The sequence below is a fragment of the Atheta coriaria genome, unplaced genomic scaffold (genome assembly GCF_025399875.1).
Source record: "Atheta coriaria isolate IRGN ID8LTWV9N9 unplaced genomic scaffold, Caltech_Dcor_3.1 hic_scaffold_3_pilon, whole genome shotgun sequence".
Lineage (NCBI taxonomy): Eukaryota > Metazoa > Arthropoda > Insecta > Coleoptera > Staphylinidae > Dalotia > Dalotia coriaria.
In genome coordinates this window covers 8642742-8661027 of record NW_027045445.1, presented here as the reverse complement: position 1 = coordinate 8661027, position 18286 = coordinate 8642742, and the positions used below count along the sequence as shown (strand labels likewise).

The following is an 18286-nucleotide window of genomic DNA, read 5'->3' as shown; positions in this document are numbered from 1 at the left end:
TTTTTTTGAATGACCTTGTATGTGTAAAAATTTGCAAATGCTAAACGAAAAGGTGTGTGGCGTGTGCTGCGAAGAGTGGCTGCTATCTTGGAAAATGGAAATACGATGAGAGAAACGTGCACCCAGAGCCGCCCCCGACACCGCCGCCGTCGTCTGATGCGTGGAATTATGAAAACGACTTGCGAAATATGGAATAGATGCATAAATTTGCGACTTTCGGGCCAGATGCAAAAGGGCTGGGAGCGACCTTTTTAAAATCGCAAATGCCACCATCCTCAACCTGCACCCCCCAAAAACCACCCCCAACAACAAACACCAACGTCTTTTTTTCCACCTCCAACCTCTCACACATCTTAAAACACATTTAAAAACTAAATTTTCTTATTAAAAACAAAATTTTAATTTTTTTGTTTCAACCCCTAATTTTTTGCTAATTGAAAAAAATATTTTGTAAATCTCTAGAGATCGATAGTAAACGAGGCAATTGTGTGCACTTGCACACTCCAAACGCGGGGGTGGTTCTCGGCGGCGCGGTTAAGTAATGGAAAACGTGGAAAAGCACAACGCAATATTCGCACAAACGGCGCTAATCAAGACGCACGATTATGGAAGCGGGAGGGCATTGCGCACTCACGCTCATGCACGACCACCCCCCTCATGTAAGAAACTACCCTCTAGCGCAAGTCGGTGGCGTACAAACACCCCATTTCTTAATATTGACTCATCGCATCTTTAAACAACGGAATACCGTAATAATATTAATATACAGAGTGTTCCAAAACAATAATTCCCATAAAAATTAATAAAAATAAAAATTTTGCTTAATTCTGCACTAATTAAGAGATAATACTAATTAATAACAAGCTTTTCGTGTTTATTTCGAGTTGTTAATTCTTACCCCATTCTTTCTCTTATTCCGGGGGTGCAAGCATTGTGTGGCGCAAATCTCACAAGCTGTGTTGTTATTTTTCATCTTCATTCTGGCTCGCGCTCAAACACTTTTGTGTTATGGTTGTTTGCCCAACAACCACAACTGTTCTCGCTCATTATTTACACCCCTGTCCGCAGTGCACACTTTTAAGACACTGCGCGACAAGAGATTCTTCATTTGCTTCTAGTCCTTGTCCTTGGCAATACACCCATATACAATATGTCCGTATGAAAGTCAAGTTGTGTGGGGTGGAAAATTAAGACTCGTAAATATGAAAGTTTGCGCGCATAACTCACGGCAGAGGCTGGCATGAATTTTTTGCGTGAATTATTGGCCGGCTGCAAATTATCGCAGGCAGACAACACAGTCTGCGCTACAGTCTACGGATTTATTATATGCGGGGATAATTTACCCCCTAGTTATGTACACGTACATCAGGTGGAATGAACGAATGCAAACGCATGGCGCTAATGTGCACCGCGTGCGGGCCTCGTTCTTCTTTTTTTCTGGTTTAATTTCGCTTTAAACTCAAGCCAAGAAATACGAAAACCCTCCCTATGCTGTACTGTGATGTCTGGAAGCATAAATTTCTAATTGCGCGCGTGATTTGTGTGTTTACGTGGATTAATTTCAGCAAACACGTAAAATACTAATAAAAATGTTTTTTTAAGGATATAGATTACATTGTATAAGTAGATGTCAAGATTTTTTGCTTTTTGTTGAGATTTTGTTATTTTTTCCGGTTTTCCGACTTGCTTAGGGGGTGTCAATGAAAGTGAAGTAACCGTCGACACATTCCTTCCAATTGTCCCCACGTATCAACAGCTTACAAGGACGAAAAGAAAAAAATAGCTAAAAAGAGGGTGGAAAGGACGAGAGAGTGCTTCTTACACGAGGTTTATCGCGTCTTATGTCCTTATATCGTCGTAACAGGTCAGTTACGGCGCCGGCCCTCGGTTTTTACGCGCTTCACGCTCGCGCGACGACAAACGGCCACCCCCACAAGCCACCCGCTGCACCGACAGCTTTATTACGTTTTTAGTGCGCATCCGGCCGGGATAACTCAAGTGCGGTCGCATAAAATAAAATGTAAACGCATCAAATGCACCGTGAACAAATAAAAATTTAATTTTTTGGTTAAAATTTTAGATTTTACATCGTTGATTTATAGTCAGATTCAATAGTGAATAAATTTCGTGTTGCAACAACAGCGCGCGCAATAAAGAGAAATAATTAATTCCTAAATAATCGAAGGTCGGTCATTAATCCTGCGGCGGCGCTCGCGCGTCGGTTAGGCACTCGGTTAATTACAAATAACTCGATTTAGCAGCCAGCCAAAATGCCAGCGCGTTTCGCGGTTAATCTATTGAAATTAGTAAGCATCTCTCGCCTGTTATTCTCTTCCACACGCGGAGCTACAATCCTGCCGCAGGAGCAGGAGCCTCTTGAAAGGAAATTATCCCTGCAAGCTTTCGTTAATGCATCAATGCACACTCACATACACACACATTGAATTCGTGTAAGAAACAAAATAAAACGTTTTTCAAGTTAAGAAAATTTTTGTCTTGATAAGAGAGTTTTTGTGCTCATGATGCGAGTTTAGTTAAGAGCTAGAGCGCTGGTTCATAATCAGGGGTTGTGCTCGTGCAGCTGGGTCAAGTCGCCCTATGCGCGGGGGCGCGCCACCCCGAGTTCAGCCTGCGGCAACAATTAGATATCTTTGTGTAATAATTCACGTGTAATCTCTGCTCGAGCACTACCACCACCACTGCGTATGCGTAGTCCTTACCGAGGACTATCTGAGTGGATAAAGGCCACAAGACTATGAAAATTAAACCAAAAAACATTAAAATTATGCTTTTTTAAAGGAAAATTATAGAAAATGGCTGTCAATTAATACATAACCTACAAAATAAATGTCATATGTATCAAACCTAACCTAAAAATTGTTTTTTCTTTTAAAATTGAAAAGTTATTCATCCCTCGCATGACTTTCATACTCATTCAGCGAGTGAGTTTTGAAGGTTATGAATGGAATTGTAGACCAGCGTGAACGAACTGAACGAAAAGGAAATTAAATTCTACGAATGTTGAAATCAAGAGCGCCACAAAAACCGGAAACCTATCTTATCGATGCGAGCCATTAGCACAAACTGCTCACACCCTCTAAAATCAACCCCTCAACCTTACACCCACCACAAACCCATGTAAACTGAGTATGTTGTTATCATTTTTTGATCTGTATATGCCTGTATCTAAATTTCCGCTTATTTGATTGATTAAAATAAGTACAACGCTTTTTTAGGTTAAAATAAACATCAGAAGCTGTTCGCTGTGTTATCTCGTTGAGTGGCTTTTGAGGTTTTGCGGGTGTTGCCCCGTAAAGTGACAATTTGTTGTCTCTCGTTTTTCAAAGGAGCGTCACTGAGTCCTTTAGGCTCTTTTCGCGCGCCCCGCCAGTGGTATTCACGCCTTTTCACCAGGATTCCCTTTGAGAGCATGGGAAATGGGAAAAGCGGGCGCACAAAAGGCACGCGAAAGGCGAAAAAATGCGTTATCTCATAGCGCGGCGTGAAGCGCCAATGCCGCCGCTCTGCCGTCGTGCACGAGGCCACCTGTAGATTCCGCGCCGCCACCGCCAGCCAGCCAGCCGCCGACAGGATATCGCATTCGATGCATGCGGAAGGCGGCCCGTGCGATGGGAAAAAAGGGCGAACGCAAGTGGAATCATTTGTAAAAATGCTTGTCAGCGCCGGCTGAAAGGACAAAGAGGACGCGCGCACAAAAAATGAGGAATAAATCGGCGGCGTGGAGGAAATGAATGCGTGGTGAGTTGGAAAATACGGAAAATATATCAGCTGAAACGTTTATCCTTTGATTCCAGGAATATTAGGTACTATTATCGCCTTAGTTTTGACCTTGAAATAAAAAATAAATTTTTTTTGCAAAAAATTTGAATTTTATCAAAATTCTTGTGTGTTTTCGTATTTTTTAAAGTCAAAACCTAAAGATCCTTAAAATACATCATAAATTATTGATCACGAATGAAAAATTGAGAAAAATGTCTAAAATTATCAAAAAATTCAAAATTTTCTTCTAATTCTCTAAAAATCAAACAAAAATTGTTCTAAAATACTCTTTACTACTCAATATCACATCAACCTTTAGTCTATATCAATTGTGTTTAATTTTATACACAGTTTAAAATTTAGTCCTTCCACAGGACCTGAAAGCTTAGCGTAATTTCTTGCCGAAACTTTGCGCCTAATTTATGCGCGCGGATGTGTTTCGACCGGCCAAATGAGGCGCACTAGTCCGAGGTAAACCCACCGGGATACAACGGAAACGCACCCCCAACAGGAGAAGGATTCAAACTTTGGGCAAGCCCAACAAAGACGAGCGAAGGCGTTGCGTGGCGCCAAGAAAAGACGCCCGAAGTGAAGTTTCAAGGAAGCCGAGCGGGAACATATGGGCGCCTTGCAGGACCCCAACAGGACTAGCTTATGATAAAGTGCTACATGCGCACGTTACAAGCCGATAAATCTTTTAATTACAATAATTAATAAATAGTTAATCATCTCCTAACAAAGACTGTCCTCCCTGCGACTCAACATGATGAAATATTATGAATTGAATTATTATTACGAAGAAAGAAATTTAAGGATAAATTGTTTGAAGTTGTATGTCGTAAGGATAATGGGAAAACAATTTGATGACCATCATCGGTGTCGGCGGGTCGGCAATAATATTGATAATCGTCGTAAAACGATAATAATTATGGATTATCGCTGGGAGGGTTTACGATGGTCTTTACAATCCTCGTTTTTCGCCTCCCTCGAGCAAGGACAATAAACTCAACCAGCAGATACCTCAATAAAGACAAAACCACAAAAAGAACGCTCTTCAATTCCGCGTGATTCTCATCTCGGGAGAGAAAAAAATAAATAGTTGGTTTCGCATCGGTCATAAAGCTGATAACTGCACTATAAAACGCAATAAAAGCCGAAATCCGTGAAGAGCGCCGCGGCGCGCACCGCCGAACTCAATTAATCAATAAAACAGTAAAACGCTCCCCCAGCGGCCACCCCTCGTGTGCCGCTTGTCGTCGCTCGCACGGTGCGCGCGTACTACTTATACTAGTGCGAGCGGCGGCGGCGGCGGCGGCAGCGGGAATGCACGCTGGGGTCGTTCTCGCAAGCAAAGCAGGCGAGCAAGGAGGTGGCCGGCTGAGGATGGGGTTGAAATGTGCGGTTGCGAGACGTTCGGGGGCCGAGAGCAAGCGGCAAAGACGAGGCGAGCGCGGATGTGCTCTCCGCTGCCGGCCGCCCCCCGCAAGGAACCCGAGCTGCGCTGCGCTGCGGTCGCGCGAAGGAATCTCCCGCTATTATATCGAACACTGGCTTACCATCCCGCAGTGCTGCCTCAAACGATGCTCATACTGCCCTTGGTTTAAATTTTACGCTTTAAAGTAGAGTTTTAAGTGTAAATTTGCTTGTGTTTGACTTATTTTTGAAGTGTGTTTAGTTTTTTAGTGATAACTTAACTTTGCGTGGAGTGATTTTCTTGAAAGATATATCAAATTAAAGCCCTTGAAATTATCTATAATATAGAATATAAATTTTAATTCTACGCATGCGCGATTTACCATAATCAAAGCTCAAATGTGACTTAATTCTAATTTTTGCATTTTTTCTCTCCAAATTTATTTCCATTGTAAAATCATTTTTTCCGAAATAACCACAAAAGCATTACTAATTTTGTACTTATATTTCGATAGCCAAATAACTCAGTAATAACTCCTGAAATTTGTGTACCGATAACTTCAATAGTTTTTGAATAATTCAAAATTGAATCAAACGAATAATTTTTTCATTCTGTATTTTTATATCCCCGACAATAAATAATACATCCCTGTAATACGAATGTTATGATTACATATATGGCCCGCGAGAAACTAGATGTTATTCATCGTCATGTATATATTCATATCTCGGCCGGCTCCGCCGCCTCCAACAGTCTCCCGAAATGCAATTCTAAATCATCGCCCGCTTGCCAGAGCATATTGCCCGTATATTCCTAACTTGCACATTTCGAAATTTATAAATTTCAGATTTCAGCCCTCACTCGACTGCTGCTGCGCTGCCGCCTCCGCAGCCGCCCGCCGCCAAAAACGAAGAACGAAACACCGTGCGCACGTATGCACTCCGCTCGTAAATAACGCGCCCGCATATGTTAATGCCTTAAGGATTTAAATAGATTCTACATCCCAGAGACTTTAAAGATTTTCCAACCCTCACACACAACGCAACATGCACAGCGAAAATAAGGAAATGAATTTCTTTCATAATGCACAATAAAACGTTAAGATTTTTACAAAAATTTCCCAAAGTACGTCTCGACAAAGTGAGAATGTCTTATGAAAATTCTTCACGACTTGTTTGAAATAATTGCGCCGGGAGAAAAACGCAGAAAAACAAGACGAAGAAATATGCAGCGTTCGAGTATTAAGATTGTTTGTGAACTTTTCTGCGCGCGACTTTTGCGTAAGTCTTTCTCTCTAAGAAACGAAGAAGATCCGTTTATTTTTCACCCTTATATTTTTACCTGCGGAAAATTTTTCATTACTGCGCAAAGTTTTAACAATTATTTTTCCCAGCTAACGCAAAAAACGAAAGAAAAAAAAACGTTAAAAAATCGCATTTCTAGTCACGACGATTTATGAAGTTGATTAAAACGCACATGGATGAAAATGAAAATTATTATCAAGCACTCACCTTCAACCCGACAGATATCCTCCTCATCGGGGTCGACCACAACTTCTTCGTCGATTTCCTGTTTTATCTTTACTTGTAGCGGCAGTATCAGTGTAGAATTCTCAGCTGTCTTCTTATCTGCGTGCTTTTCCTCTCGCGTTTTCGGTTTGAAGTAATTCTGAAAGAGAAAAATGATTTTATAAATTTGAGGTTATGTTAGGTGTCGTTTTTTGTTTGTTTTTGATTAATTAACTGCGGAATTGATTGGTAAACGATAAAAAAGACGCAATTCATTTCGTGGGTCGCAGATGCATCAATGTGCATCATTTTTAAATCCGGAGGGTGTAAACCACCCTCTAAATTGCTATTTTAGAGATTTTGCGAAGCGCGTCGCACTTTTTCGACTTTGAATTGTAATTAACATTCGGTTCTCCCATTAGTGTAATTAAAGTGCCATTCCGACAGCGTTGCCGCCTCCACTGCCACCGCCACCTTATCTTATCGCAGACAGCCGCCGGCAATCTTAACTTAACCACCCTAAACTTTAGTCTAAACTCAAAAATTTCAGCAGGAAATAATTTTTTGTGAAATTTTAAATTTTTCGCTTTTTTTGCGAGTAAAGTCCTCGAAAGAAGTCATTAATATCATAAGGAAATCGTGATTTATGAATTAATATTAACGCCCTTCGCGCCCTTCTCCGAGTGGGAAACGTAGAAAAGCTGCAATCGTCGTAAAATATAAATTTAGAAATTGAAAGCAACGGGCGCCGACAACATGTGCACCATTTGGTGTTTTCTCTCATCTCGGCCGCCCCACCGCCGCCCCTCGCCACTTTTCGCCTATACCCTTTTTGCAGTGCGCGATTTTCGTCGTTTCGTCGCGTTCGCATTACTCCATTATGCCGCGCGGCCCAGCAGTAAAAGGAGTTTTCGCCGCTTATCCACCAACCCCTAAACTCCGCAAGGGGTGCGCTTGAATCGCGCAGCTCTTTAAAATTTCAAAACCGGACCGAACGCTACTACGCATTTGATAATTGATAATTTTCGAGCTGCCGTCCTTGATTTTTGCGCCTTGCAGTCCTTATTTTATTAATTAAGCTTTCGTGTAATTTACGCACTGCTTGCGCCCGAATTAAATCTCGATTGCGGACGCTTTTTAATTCCTCTCTCTCTGCCGGGCGCGACAAAAAGCTTCCGGGGGCCTCCGATGCATCTCGAGCGTAAAGCATGAAGGAAGTCACGAGTCCTGCACAGTCCTGCACAGGCGTACGCGCTCCGCTGCACAAACATTGCAAACATCTGCACGCGACCAAAGGCGGCTGAGTGGCACCACCACCCCCCTTTGACTTTCCAGCAGCGCAACGCAGTGAGGCGGGGGGAGTGGAAGGAAGCACAGGACGAGCTTCGCATGGACAATGGCCCTTTCTATCTTATTTGTCAGCGCGGTGCACAAACAGTTTCAAACTTGTTGGCAGTTTGACATTTAATGTTTTGATGTTTTTACGTTTGGCTCTCCCTCTTTTTCTCAATTCACGACCCGCAAATATCGAAAATTTCAATTCAACACATACGCATGCGCAAACAACTTAATCAAGCGGCACGACATGTTTTTACTCCTGCGAGTCCTTCTCGTTTAATTTTCTCCAAGTGTCGACGCCTCACAACACGAACATCCGCCGGTATAAAACACAGGAGAGCAAAAAAAAAAACACGCAAATTAAGTTGCGCCCCTCTTTGTCCCGACGCGCGGCAGGACAGCGTTTAATCTACCTTTGTGGATCAAAGGGCGGGCGGTTGTCCCTGAAAACGTCGCTTAAAGCAGCGTTAGCGCGTGGTAAATGAAGAAATAATTCTTTTTGTGTGGCCATCTTTCACATTCTTAATATTGCACACCCTAAAAAGTAATAGTCTTTTAGATTATGCAAGAAAAAATATGCAAAGTTTTAAAAATAAGAAGAAAAAAAAACGTTAAATGTGTTTTCATACCGCAGTCACTCGCCTCAAATATAAATTTGTGCCACAGTCATTCACTCATTTATGTTTTTTATTTAAAATTGATTATTATGATATTTTTCATTAAAAAATATGTTGATGTTTATTTTTATGCTGCAGGACTTTCGATTCGGGATCCTGTGTCACCACACAATGCGCCCCATTGCAATTGTGCAAATAGTATAACAGCACCGCAGTGCCACTGAATGCCGTCGCATATTTGGCATTTGGCATTCGGGCATTGTTTCCTGTCGCTAGGGCGGCCAGGATATATGGCTCGAGGACATCGGTCCGCGGCTGCCTTCGTCGCGAATAAATCGAGCAAACAAGCCGGACCAGTTGCTCTCGCGACCGCAAAAAACCAAATGCGTTTTGTGTGCGCCTGCCGCGTTTTTTTTTTGTGTATTGCGCGACGAGACAACAAGAGGCATTATTAAAAATTGTGCGCAAATTGTTGCCGAATTCAGCGGCGATGAAAAATGGAAAATTAAATGTATGCGGGCCGGTTTTATTTGCAGACATTTGCGGTCATTCATATGGCTATTGTCAACTGAACAAAATACAAATAAAAGGATTATCAGGACATAAAATATAATTTTTTCCAAATGTCAACATCTTTTATTCTCAATATTGAATAAAAAAATATTTTAAAGCGCAAAATAATTTTCATTTCGTTATAATTATCAACCAAAGTTAGCTCCTCATTAAAGCACGTATTAACGAGCAGAAGCTGCTCGAAGGACGAACGAAGCGTAAACTAACCGCGCGGATTAAAAATTTTTACGCTCAAAGAAAGCGCGTCCTGTCACATAATCCTTTTGCGACCACAAAGACTATAACCCTTTGTTGCATCTTTTGATCAAAGCGCAGGAAACGCGTGCGATAATTATCCTGCTTCAACACAATTAACAACTTTTAAACAAAAAAAAATTTCTTCAACCAAAAATAAAAATCATAAAAATTAACTGATATCCAAGTACATTATATCGAATGTCAGGAGAAAGGACGAAGGACGAGACGTGCGGACAGAAGTCGGCGGCGGTCAACTCGGGTCACGTCACGCCGATGGAAGCGTCGTCCCGTGGGAGAGCCGCCTGCCACCGTACCTAGAATCCCGTGGGGCGACGACACGTTCGTCCCGAATTCGTCCGGCGAAGTGGTCAAACAAAGACTTGTTACACTTGCCAATTGCTACCAATTGCTTCACTGTCAAACTTTAAACATTACTAAACAATCAAACAATCAACCCGTCAACTGTCAGATGAGAATAAATAAATTTCAAACAAGATTTGATTGAATTGCACGTGTCATGAAAACTAAACTAAAACAAACGGGTGCAATAAGAAAAAGGAAGAAGAAGTAACTCTTAGGGTGGAAATATAACAAGTATCTTAAGATATTTAACGTTCAAGTCACGTAAAAACCTTCTAAAAAGGACAATGAACGAGGGTTAACATTTCACTTGTATTCAATCTCCTCTAAAAAGAAAAATTTTGAAATTTTACTAAATCTTCGTACAAATAATTAGTCTCTGAGTGTTTGTGTGCTTCGGTCGATGCCCGCCTGCGAAAATGTAGTCATAACTTTGATGGAGTAATCCTCGCGCCACTTATAAGCCACCCACCCCCAACCGCTCTCCGGTGCCGTTCGTGTTCTCGTCCTGCGGCCGAGATTAAAGAGCTTTGCCGGGCCGAGTATCTGCACTCGCGGAGATATGCCGATACTAACTCGGCCTGACAACGGGATTCATTGACATGTGTTGCCCTTCGCATATCTCATCCCCGTCTCCGGTGCGTCCTTCGTCCTTCATCACGCAGGTGCACGGAAATCTACGGCCCGCATTTTGCGCGATTTATCACATGCGTGAGTTTGAGTGTATGTGTGAGGGTGGATGGTGGATGAAAGTGGAAGGAAACGTAGCCGGCGCTGGATGGAGATATTAGTGGCTGAGCACCGTCACTAGTCACATGTCCGCTAAGCGTCCGCCTAATTGCGCACCGCACCTACGAAATTGTTACAATTTGTAACCAGCTCTGTGAATCTAGGCGGGCGCGGTAGTAATTCAGGGCAATTCTCGAAAATGCGCGGTGGTGAGTGATTGCGGACCGGTCTTGTATACTGATTTGTCAAAAATTAATCTTGGAGAAACACCTTGGAATTGTTTCAAATATGTTTGGGTGTGGTATTAATCATAAAGTTATTGGGTAGTATTGTGAATTATTCAAGAGTAAAAACAATTTTTCATTGTAAAACAAATATTTTTTCAACATTCACCTTTAAAGCACCAGTTTTAACGGTATTGATGTACAAAAAGGCAAATTTTAAACACGTGACTAAAGTACTTTAACCACGGACTTTAGTCACGATGTAAAAAAAGTTATTTCAATATGTATTTCAAATATTCATGTGTTTTTAAGTTCTCTTCCAAATATGCACTTTAAAACACAATTTAAGAAGTAGATACGTCTAGAAATATGCTGCTGCTCAATTTGTGGAATATGTTATACATACTCTACAATTGTAGAAATTATATCCGTACAGCCCTGCAGGCAGAAAGTAGTAGCATTAGCATCGTAAAGACTTTCGGCGTCGAAAGTTATAGGGCTGCTCTCGCTCGCATCCAGCTCCCGATGGCTGTATCATCAAAAGGCCGCGCCACTGCGGCTCGCCTCACATTTCACATTACAATCGAGTGCAATTTCGCCGGATGTGCGTCGTGGCTTCAAAGTATAAGCCCCGGCTGCTCGCGTACGCGGCGCACACTTCTTAACTACACACGTTTCGTTTCGTTTCGTTCGGCAAGCGAAATCGGTCGGTCGTAGAGACATTCCTGTTCGTGCACGAGTTGCACACGACGGATAACTAATTTAAAATTTCTATTTGTTCGCTGCGCGATACAAAGAGACAAAGTCGCGCGCCGGCTCAAGGAGTTACAACTTTGCGCGTAACTTTCGGCAACAAAAGATGAAATTAAAGATACGGTAGACGAGTACCAACTACCGATCCGCGAGGAGTGAACACAAAGTCAACAAGTTTCAAATTTTAGAAAATTAAATAACAAGATTAGTAAATTTGAAAAAAACATTGTTTTGTTGATAAAGATGAAATAATAATTTTATTCCGAGTTGAAAAAATGAGTTGTAATATCCATTGCACTCGACTCCTTGATTTTGACCGGTTTCCTGGCGAGTTTTCCGAGCGTCGGATTTAATTACAGCGCTCACAAGTACTTGCCAAACTAAACTCGAAGCCCACTCGTCGCGGCCTGCCCTCGGCCCTCGGCTGCTGCTGCATATTAAAATAAATCTATAACAATACCTAGCCCCAGCGATGTTCGCATCGGCGGGCATTTGGTAAGTGAGCTTATTCGCCCGCCTCTCGGAGCAAGTGCACCAGCGTCCAATGCGGCTTCTCCACACTAGTCGCTGGGACGAAATGCGAAAACTATCAAGTTCGGTTTTCTACGTTTCCCGCCCGCCTGCGTGTAATCCATGCGAATAAATAATTTTCGCCCGGAGGATCAACTCACAGCGTCGAGCACTCAAATTTACATCAGCGAATGGAAATTTTCATTTTTGTTTGTCATCTCAGTTGATATTGATAATAATTTATTACTGCCAATAAGCGAATATTTCCAGCGCCACAAATCATCTCCCGGGTGAAGGAGGGTTTCTTGGCGCAGGGTGAGTTTCGACAAGGGCCAATTTCCAAGGCACGTCCACGTAATTAATTCGTTTTTAATGAAGCAAGCGCTTCGGTTCGATCACGACGCACACAAACACCACAAGCAAATTGTCAAATTCTAAATTTTACCAAAACTAAATATTTTATAAGAATTTTACTTAAAATATCTTGTTTTGTCTTGTAAACGACTCCAAGATAAAAAGTTGTGCGAAAGAAGTAAAAAAAGATTTAATTCGGTTCGTGAGCCAACCCCACGGGCAATAAATCCCGACGTAAATAACAATCGCAGGTAATATGATCATAAAGCAGTCCGAATCCGGAATCGGAGCCCCCCATTTACGAGCGCGCCGGATAATAAGAAGAAACGCGATGGAATCGTAACGAAAACACCGAAAAACACCGTCAAAAACTACTCTGCCTTCGAGACTCCATTCCAAACTTGATTCCTATTTATTTGATTATTTGATGTCCTTCAGCACCTTCAGCACGTTCTCTGTTTTCTTACGACCGAGAGACTCCCGAAAAAGAACTAAACACTTGGCCCCATTACAATGCCATAAATCTGCGCGCTCGAGTAGAGGAAAGCACAGCATCGTTTTTCGTTTCGGGGCCTGACGCCCTCAGCAACGCGTGAAAATGGTTAGCTGGGTGAGCACATCGCCGTTTGTTAGAGCAGAGACAACGAGACAAATTAGTGAAGTGCACGCGCTTGGAGGCGGCTGGAGCAATCCTAGCAAAAACTAGATAAACACGCGTCCGACACACAAATTAAGCTTTTTCCGACTTGCAGCGCGACGGGAGTAGCACTTGTTTTTCTTGCTGGATTTAAGTTAATTGCAAATGTGCCGCCATCACTATCCATCATGAGATTTTGGGCATTTTAGTAATTTAGGGAATAAATTAACATCAAAATAAGCAAAAATCAATTTTTTGGGCATTTAGGGGTTTAATTACTATTTTTAATGATAATACTGAACAAAACCTATATTTTTCGTATTTTTATGCTGAATTATAACCAAAATAAAGTCAAAAATAACAAGAAAACGTTCAAAAATATAAAAAAAATTAATTTTGTGCACTAGTGCGCTATGTACTACTTTATACACAATACAATTTCCTAATACGTTGTGATCGGTTATCCCTATAGTCCAATATTTTGATTATGACAAGAAATATAAGCCAAAACTAATAAGAAAAGAATAATAAAAATAAAATGAGCGTGAAACACTTGCCAGCGCAGACAAAGGACCATCTCTGGTAGATTGAATGAAAACAATCAAATCATATCATCATGAAGAAGTGCCGAATAAATGAGTGAGAAAATATCAACCAAATGAAAGTTGATCATAATTTATTAGAATCTAACCAACAAACAAAAAACTGCAAAAAATATCTAACAAAAACTTTGCAAAAATCTTTTTTTCTGTTTCTTATTGTTAAATCGACTTGAAATAATCGCGAATCGTTTCCCTTTCAGGTCTTTACAATTTATTCCTGTGATCCACCTTCACCTAAATTCTTCCCCGCTTCGGTTTCAAATCGAACTCAAATGTATCGAAGTAATACGTCGTAATACGCGAAATAATAGCCGGGTAATAGTTGGGGAAATCCCGGCGACAGCTTCGAGTTAAATAGGTGTAAAATTCATTCGATCGCTTCGCATCGCTTCGTAATAGAGAAACAAATCCTCGCGCGAATTCCATTTCCTGCCGAGCGGACGCGGGCGAATGCCTCTCCTGCAGTTATTACACGCCGATCGCTCGCCGGAGTTTTTATCGTCAGGCGCGCGCTGGATGAAAGCCGTCATAGCGCGCGCGATAAACTTTTCCGACTCGATTCGTGCCACCCCCCGAAAACAATCGGCGAAGACGATTCTCGGCGACGAGCCCCAAGTTATCTCATTCGATTAAACGAACAAAAATAGTGAAAGGAAATAATAAAATAAGAAAAAAGAAAAAGAAAAACGTTTCAACGAAAACAAACGAAGTAATTTTATTGTACTATCGTGATAATTTGATTTTAAAGTGTCTTTTGTGTCCTTGAATCAATTAATTTAATTAAATATTCGTTTAAAAATTGAGAAAAAAAACTTTATGTACGAATTTTCACTAAAAAAACGGAAAAAACTCAAAAATAGAAAAAAATTTACTGAGAGTAAATAATGTTCAATATTCTACTTGATTTTTCATCCCTACGACTCGTTAGCTTCCTCCTAAACCCCTCACACAAGCAAATAAATCCTATAAAAGCAAATGTCCTCCAAATGTCCTTCGAACGTCCTTAGAATATCCATTCGAATGGTCATCCGCCGAGGCGTTCACGTATCGAAACATAGTGCGCGACATTAGACGCATCCGGAGCGAGGGGTGGCGCGCCAAGGGTTGAAATATTTCGGAGACCCGTTTGAATATTTGTCCTCGCATCCTTTGCGCGTTTTGCATACGGATGGACCGGGCGTCTATTGATATCTCCATTTGCATGCGTGTATGTTATGTTATCTCTAGCCTCAAAGCACATGTACGGGGGGGATGGGGTGGAAAATATGCGCGGTGACAGTTGTCCACACCGCTGTTTTCTTTCCGTAGGAAGCCGCCCCGACTACCGACGTCAACATCCTTCGACGGACAGTTTTTGTGGCTGTGACGCCAGTTGTATGCAAATTGTCTGACCGGGAGGATAATATCTTTAGAAAATATCTATCTGATATTTTTGTGTTCAATAATATCTATGTGGGTAGTGGATTTAAGGTCCTGCAAGGACGAAATATGAAGAGATGCAAGTGGTCACTGATGATGAAGCAGAGAGATGCACAAAGGCGCCTCGTTAGTGGTTACTATTCAATATTATACAGGGTGTTGACATAAAATCTTTAAAATGTTTAAAAATATGTTTTTGGATTTAAATATTATCAAATAAAAATTGTGATAATTTAAAATTATTAATTTTTAATTTTTAATAAATTATCACCCTGTATAATATGTATGCACGTGAGCTGGACGTGCCGGGTCACTCTGACTCTGGGGACGTCTCAGGTACCTTCGCATTCATTAAGCACCAAACTGGAATATAATAAAGCCTCCTGGCGCTTCTGCGACTACTCCTGTTCCTGTTCCTGCTCAAGGACCCAAAACTCTATTTAGGCACAAATTGCTAAAATGCGTAAAACGTCTGAAATATCTAAAAATTCTAAATTTCCCAGCCGCCGGCTAAGTGCATATCTGGCGCTACCCCTCGTTTACCACTCGCGCTTCCAAGGGTGGTTTTCTTGCAAATTGGTCTCGAGGATATAATTCGCGTGTAATTTCGAACGCATTATAGTCGTAAAATATCGTAAAATAATAAAGATAATCGCTGCGCAAAAAATTATCATCCGCTTTGCATCCGAGGACAATGACGTTATCCTTTTTATCATTGACGTTTCATCTTTGCGCAGGTTGTGTAGATGGAAGTTAATATACTTGTACTTGCATCACACGTTGAATGGAAGACATGGAGGCAGAGAAAAACAGATAAAACGAAGGATACATAAACTAGGATGCGCCCAGGACGAGCACACCGAGGGCTCAGGTTTTTACAGCGTTTTAACACTGCGTAAGCTTCGGGAAGCCGCTTTATTGGTTGTTTAGAGTGCCATTACATTAGCTCACGCCTCACGCCTCATTCCTGCCACTCCTGGCTGATAGTCTTGCAGCGCGCAGCTAATAACGACGCTCTCGACATGCATTAACTTTAAACAAGTCAATAAAAACGATAGTATAAACACCTACACACATACAAAGCTGTTATTGGTGTGAGTATGTGTGTGAGTGTAAGTTAAACCCATAACCAAGACGATCATTATTGAGGTTGTGATGAATCCTGCATGAAGTCAAAGTGCTTAGTATGGCGGTGTAAAGTGCAAGGTGCAAGGTGCAACTAGCCACGGACGCAAGGAGAGCAAAGACCACCAAAGGACGAGTCGAGGGAGAATCACTAATGAAGTCGGGGTCAGATCCTCGCCTCGGTTGCTAATAGCCAATCCATGGGCTGCCAATTAGTGTGCGCACTTTATTTGCTCGAGGTCCGAGGTGCGCCGCCGTCTTGGTCGCCTTCCTGATGCCTTGGATCAAGACGGTGGAGAATTTCTTAGGTTGCTGAGTGCACACAATCTCGCCGCAAATGCAGCACACATGATGCGCACACAAAGACCATCATCACGTTCGATTCCGCACGATTCGCCTTCGTTAGTGAACCAGTGCAAACACAAAACAAAGCTAATTATTTCAACCTGATTAATTATGACGGTCCAAATCAGCAAAACGTAAAAAAATCACTTTTTAGAATAAAAACTTATTTTGTTTTAAATTATAGTAGACATTGGGATTTCCGCCCCCTAAAATAGAAAATACCCTAATAATCATGGCATATCCGTTTGTTGCGTTTTCCACATTCGGACAGTTCGATTTTCTTTTGTTCACGCCGTGGCCAAAAACGTGCGAATTCCCAATTCGCAATGGGTCCGCCGCCTTGGGAGCAGCCCGAAAATTCCTTTGCACTTGCTTCCACGAAACGAAATGATAAAAGGGCGACATGGTTTACGTTCGCAAGGGCGTCAAGATGACCGATACGCGGCGAAGATCCTTCGGCGGTGCCCAAGTCATTTGTCCGAATTCCCACAGGCGTTTAAATATTTGATGCCCAGCTGAACTTGGAACCCAATGTCCAGTGTTCCAAGCCTAGTATCTTCCACATGTCTAAGACAATTCGTTTTTACGTTTTTCTTCTATAATCGGCACGCAAAAAACTTTAAATTGCAAAAATTACAAATTTTGATAAAATTTTTTTCAAACAAAAAAAAATCTTTAAATTCTTCTCTCGAAAATAATCAAATCACTTTTATGACGTGAAGGGTCGACCGCAAATTGCTGGGGATTGCAGAATTGTTTTCATTTGCTACTTGTGGAATCCACAGCCCCTCAAAGAAATCAAAAAGCTCAAAAGATTAGAAAATCACAAGTGGATTTTTATGTATTCCATCTCATCCCACTCGCAGCCTCGAAATAAATCACTGTAATTTATTGCAAATTCCACATTTCACGCGCCTCGACACTCCTCTACACCACAATACACAATACACGTCTTCTCACACATTCGCGGGCGGCAGCGACATATCGTCTTCAGCGCTCATTACAACCATTACGACATGATGTTCATTCGTTTAAGGCGCTCTCGCAGTCGCGCGCGCCCGTACGCTAATTTAGCTTAATCACCGTTTAATAACTCATATATCATTCATGCGCGCGCGCGCGAGCGAGCAGTTGTGCGGCGGCTTTCATGTGCTCCACACGTATTGACATATTAACTCGACGCCGCCGCAAGCCGGAGCGACGGATTATCTATTATGCAGAGGCGCGAGACACGCGCACGCTACAAATAACCCTAATCTAATCCGGCCGCGCATTGTATTAGTTTATAGTTGATAGTTTATTGCGTTGCAGCGTAATCACCACCTGCGCGTTACGTAATAGGGACGCTTTTTCCGGTTGCTCATTTATTCATTTCTGTGCTTGCGGAGTTGAATTTGCAAAAATCTGCAATCTAGGGGTTTGGAAAACTTTCAGGTAAATTATTCATTGTATCAGGTTTATATCGAGTGGTAATTTTGCTTAAACTGATATTATGTGAAAAATGTATAAAGTATAGTATTCAACACAATTTTTTTCAACTTTCACCTCTAAAACGTCTGTTTTTCCACGATTTTGAAACAAAAAAAGCAGTACTTTAAACACAGGTAGCCAAAACCGTGACTAAAGTACTTTAGCCACAGGCTTTAGTCACGGAGTAAAGAAATAGATTAAGTGTTAAACACTGATGACAAAAATTCCCGTTTAACCATTTGATACTCAATTTACTATAATCTACATATTTGTATTTAACTAATTTTGAAA

The 18286-nt window shown here is 41.6% G+C and overlaps 1 protein-coding gene across 1 annotated transcript in view; it reads right to left on the bottom strand.

The window, feature by feature from the left end:
- The window catches only part of LOC135803780 (uncharacterized), a 117937-nt gene that overhangs the window by 34104 nt on the left and 65547 nt on the right, over positions 1-18286 (bottom strand). Inside the window, exon 3 of the mRNA XM_065317473.1 lies at positions 6706-6862. Coding sequence (XP_065173545.1) covers positions 6706-6862 — 157 coding nt within the window. The remainder of the gene's footprint in view (positions 1-6705; positions 6863-18286) is intronic.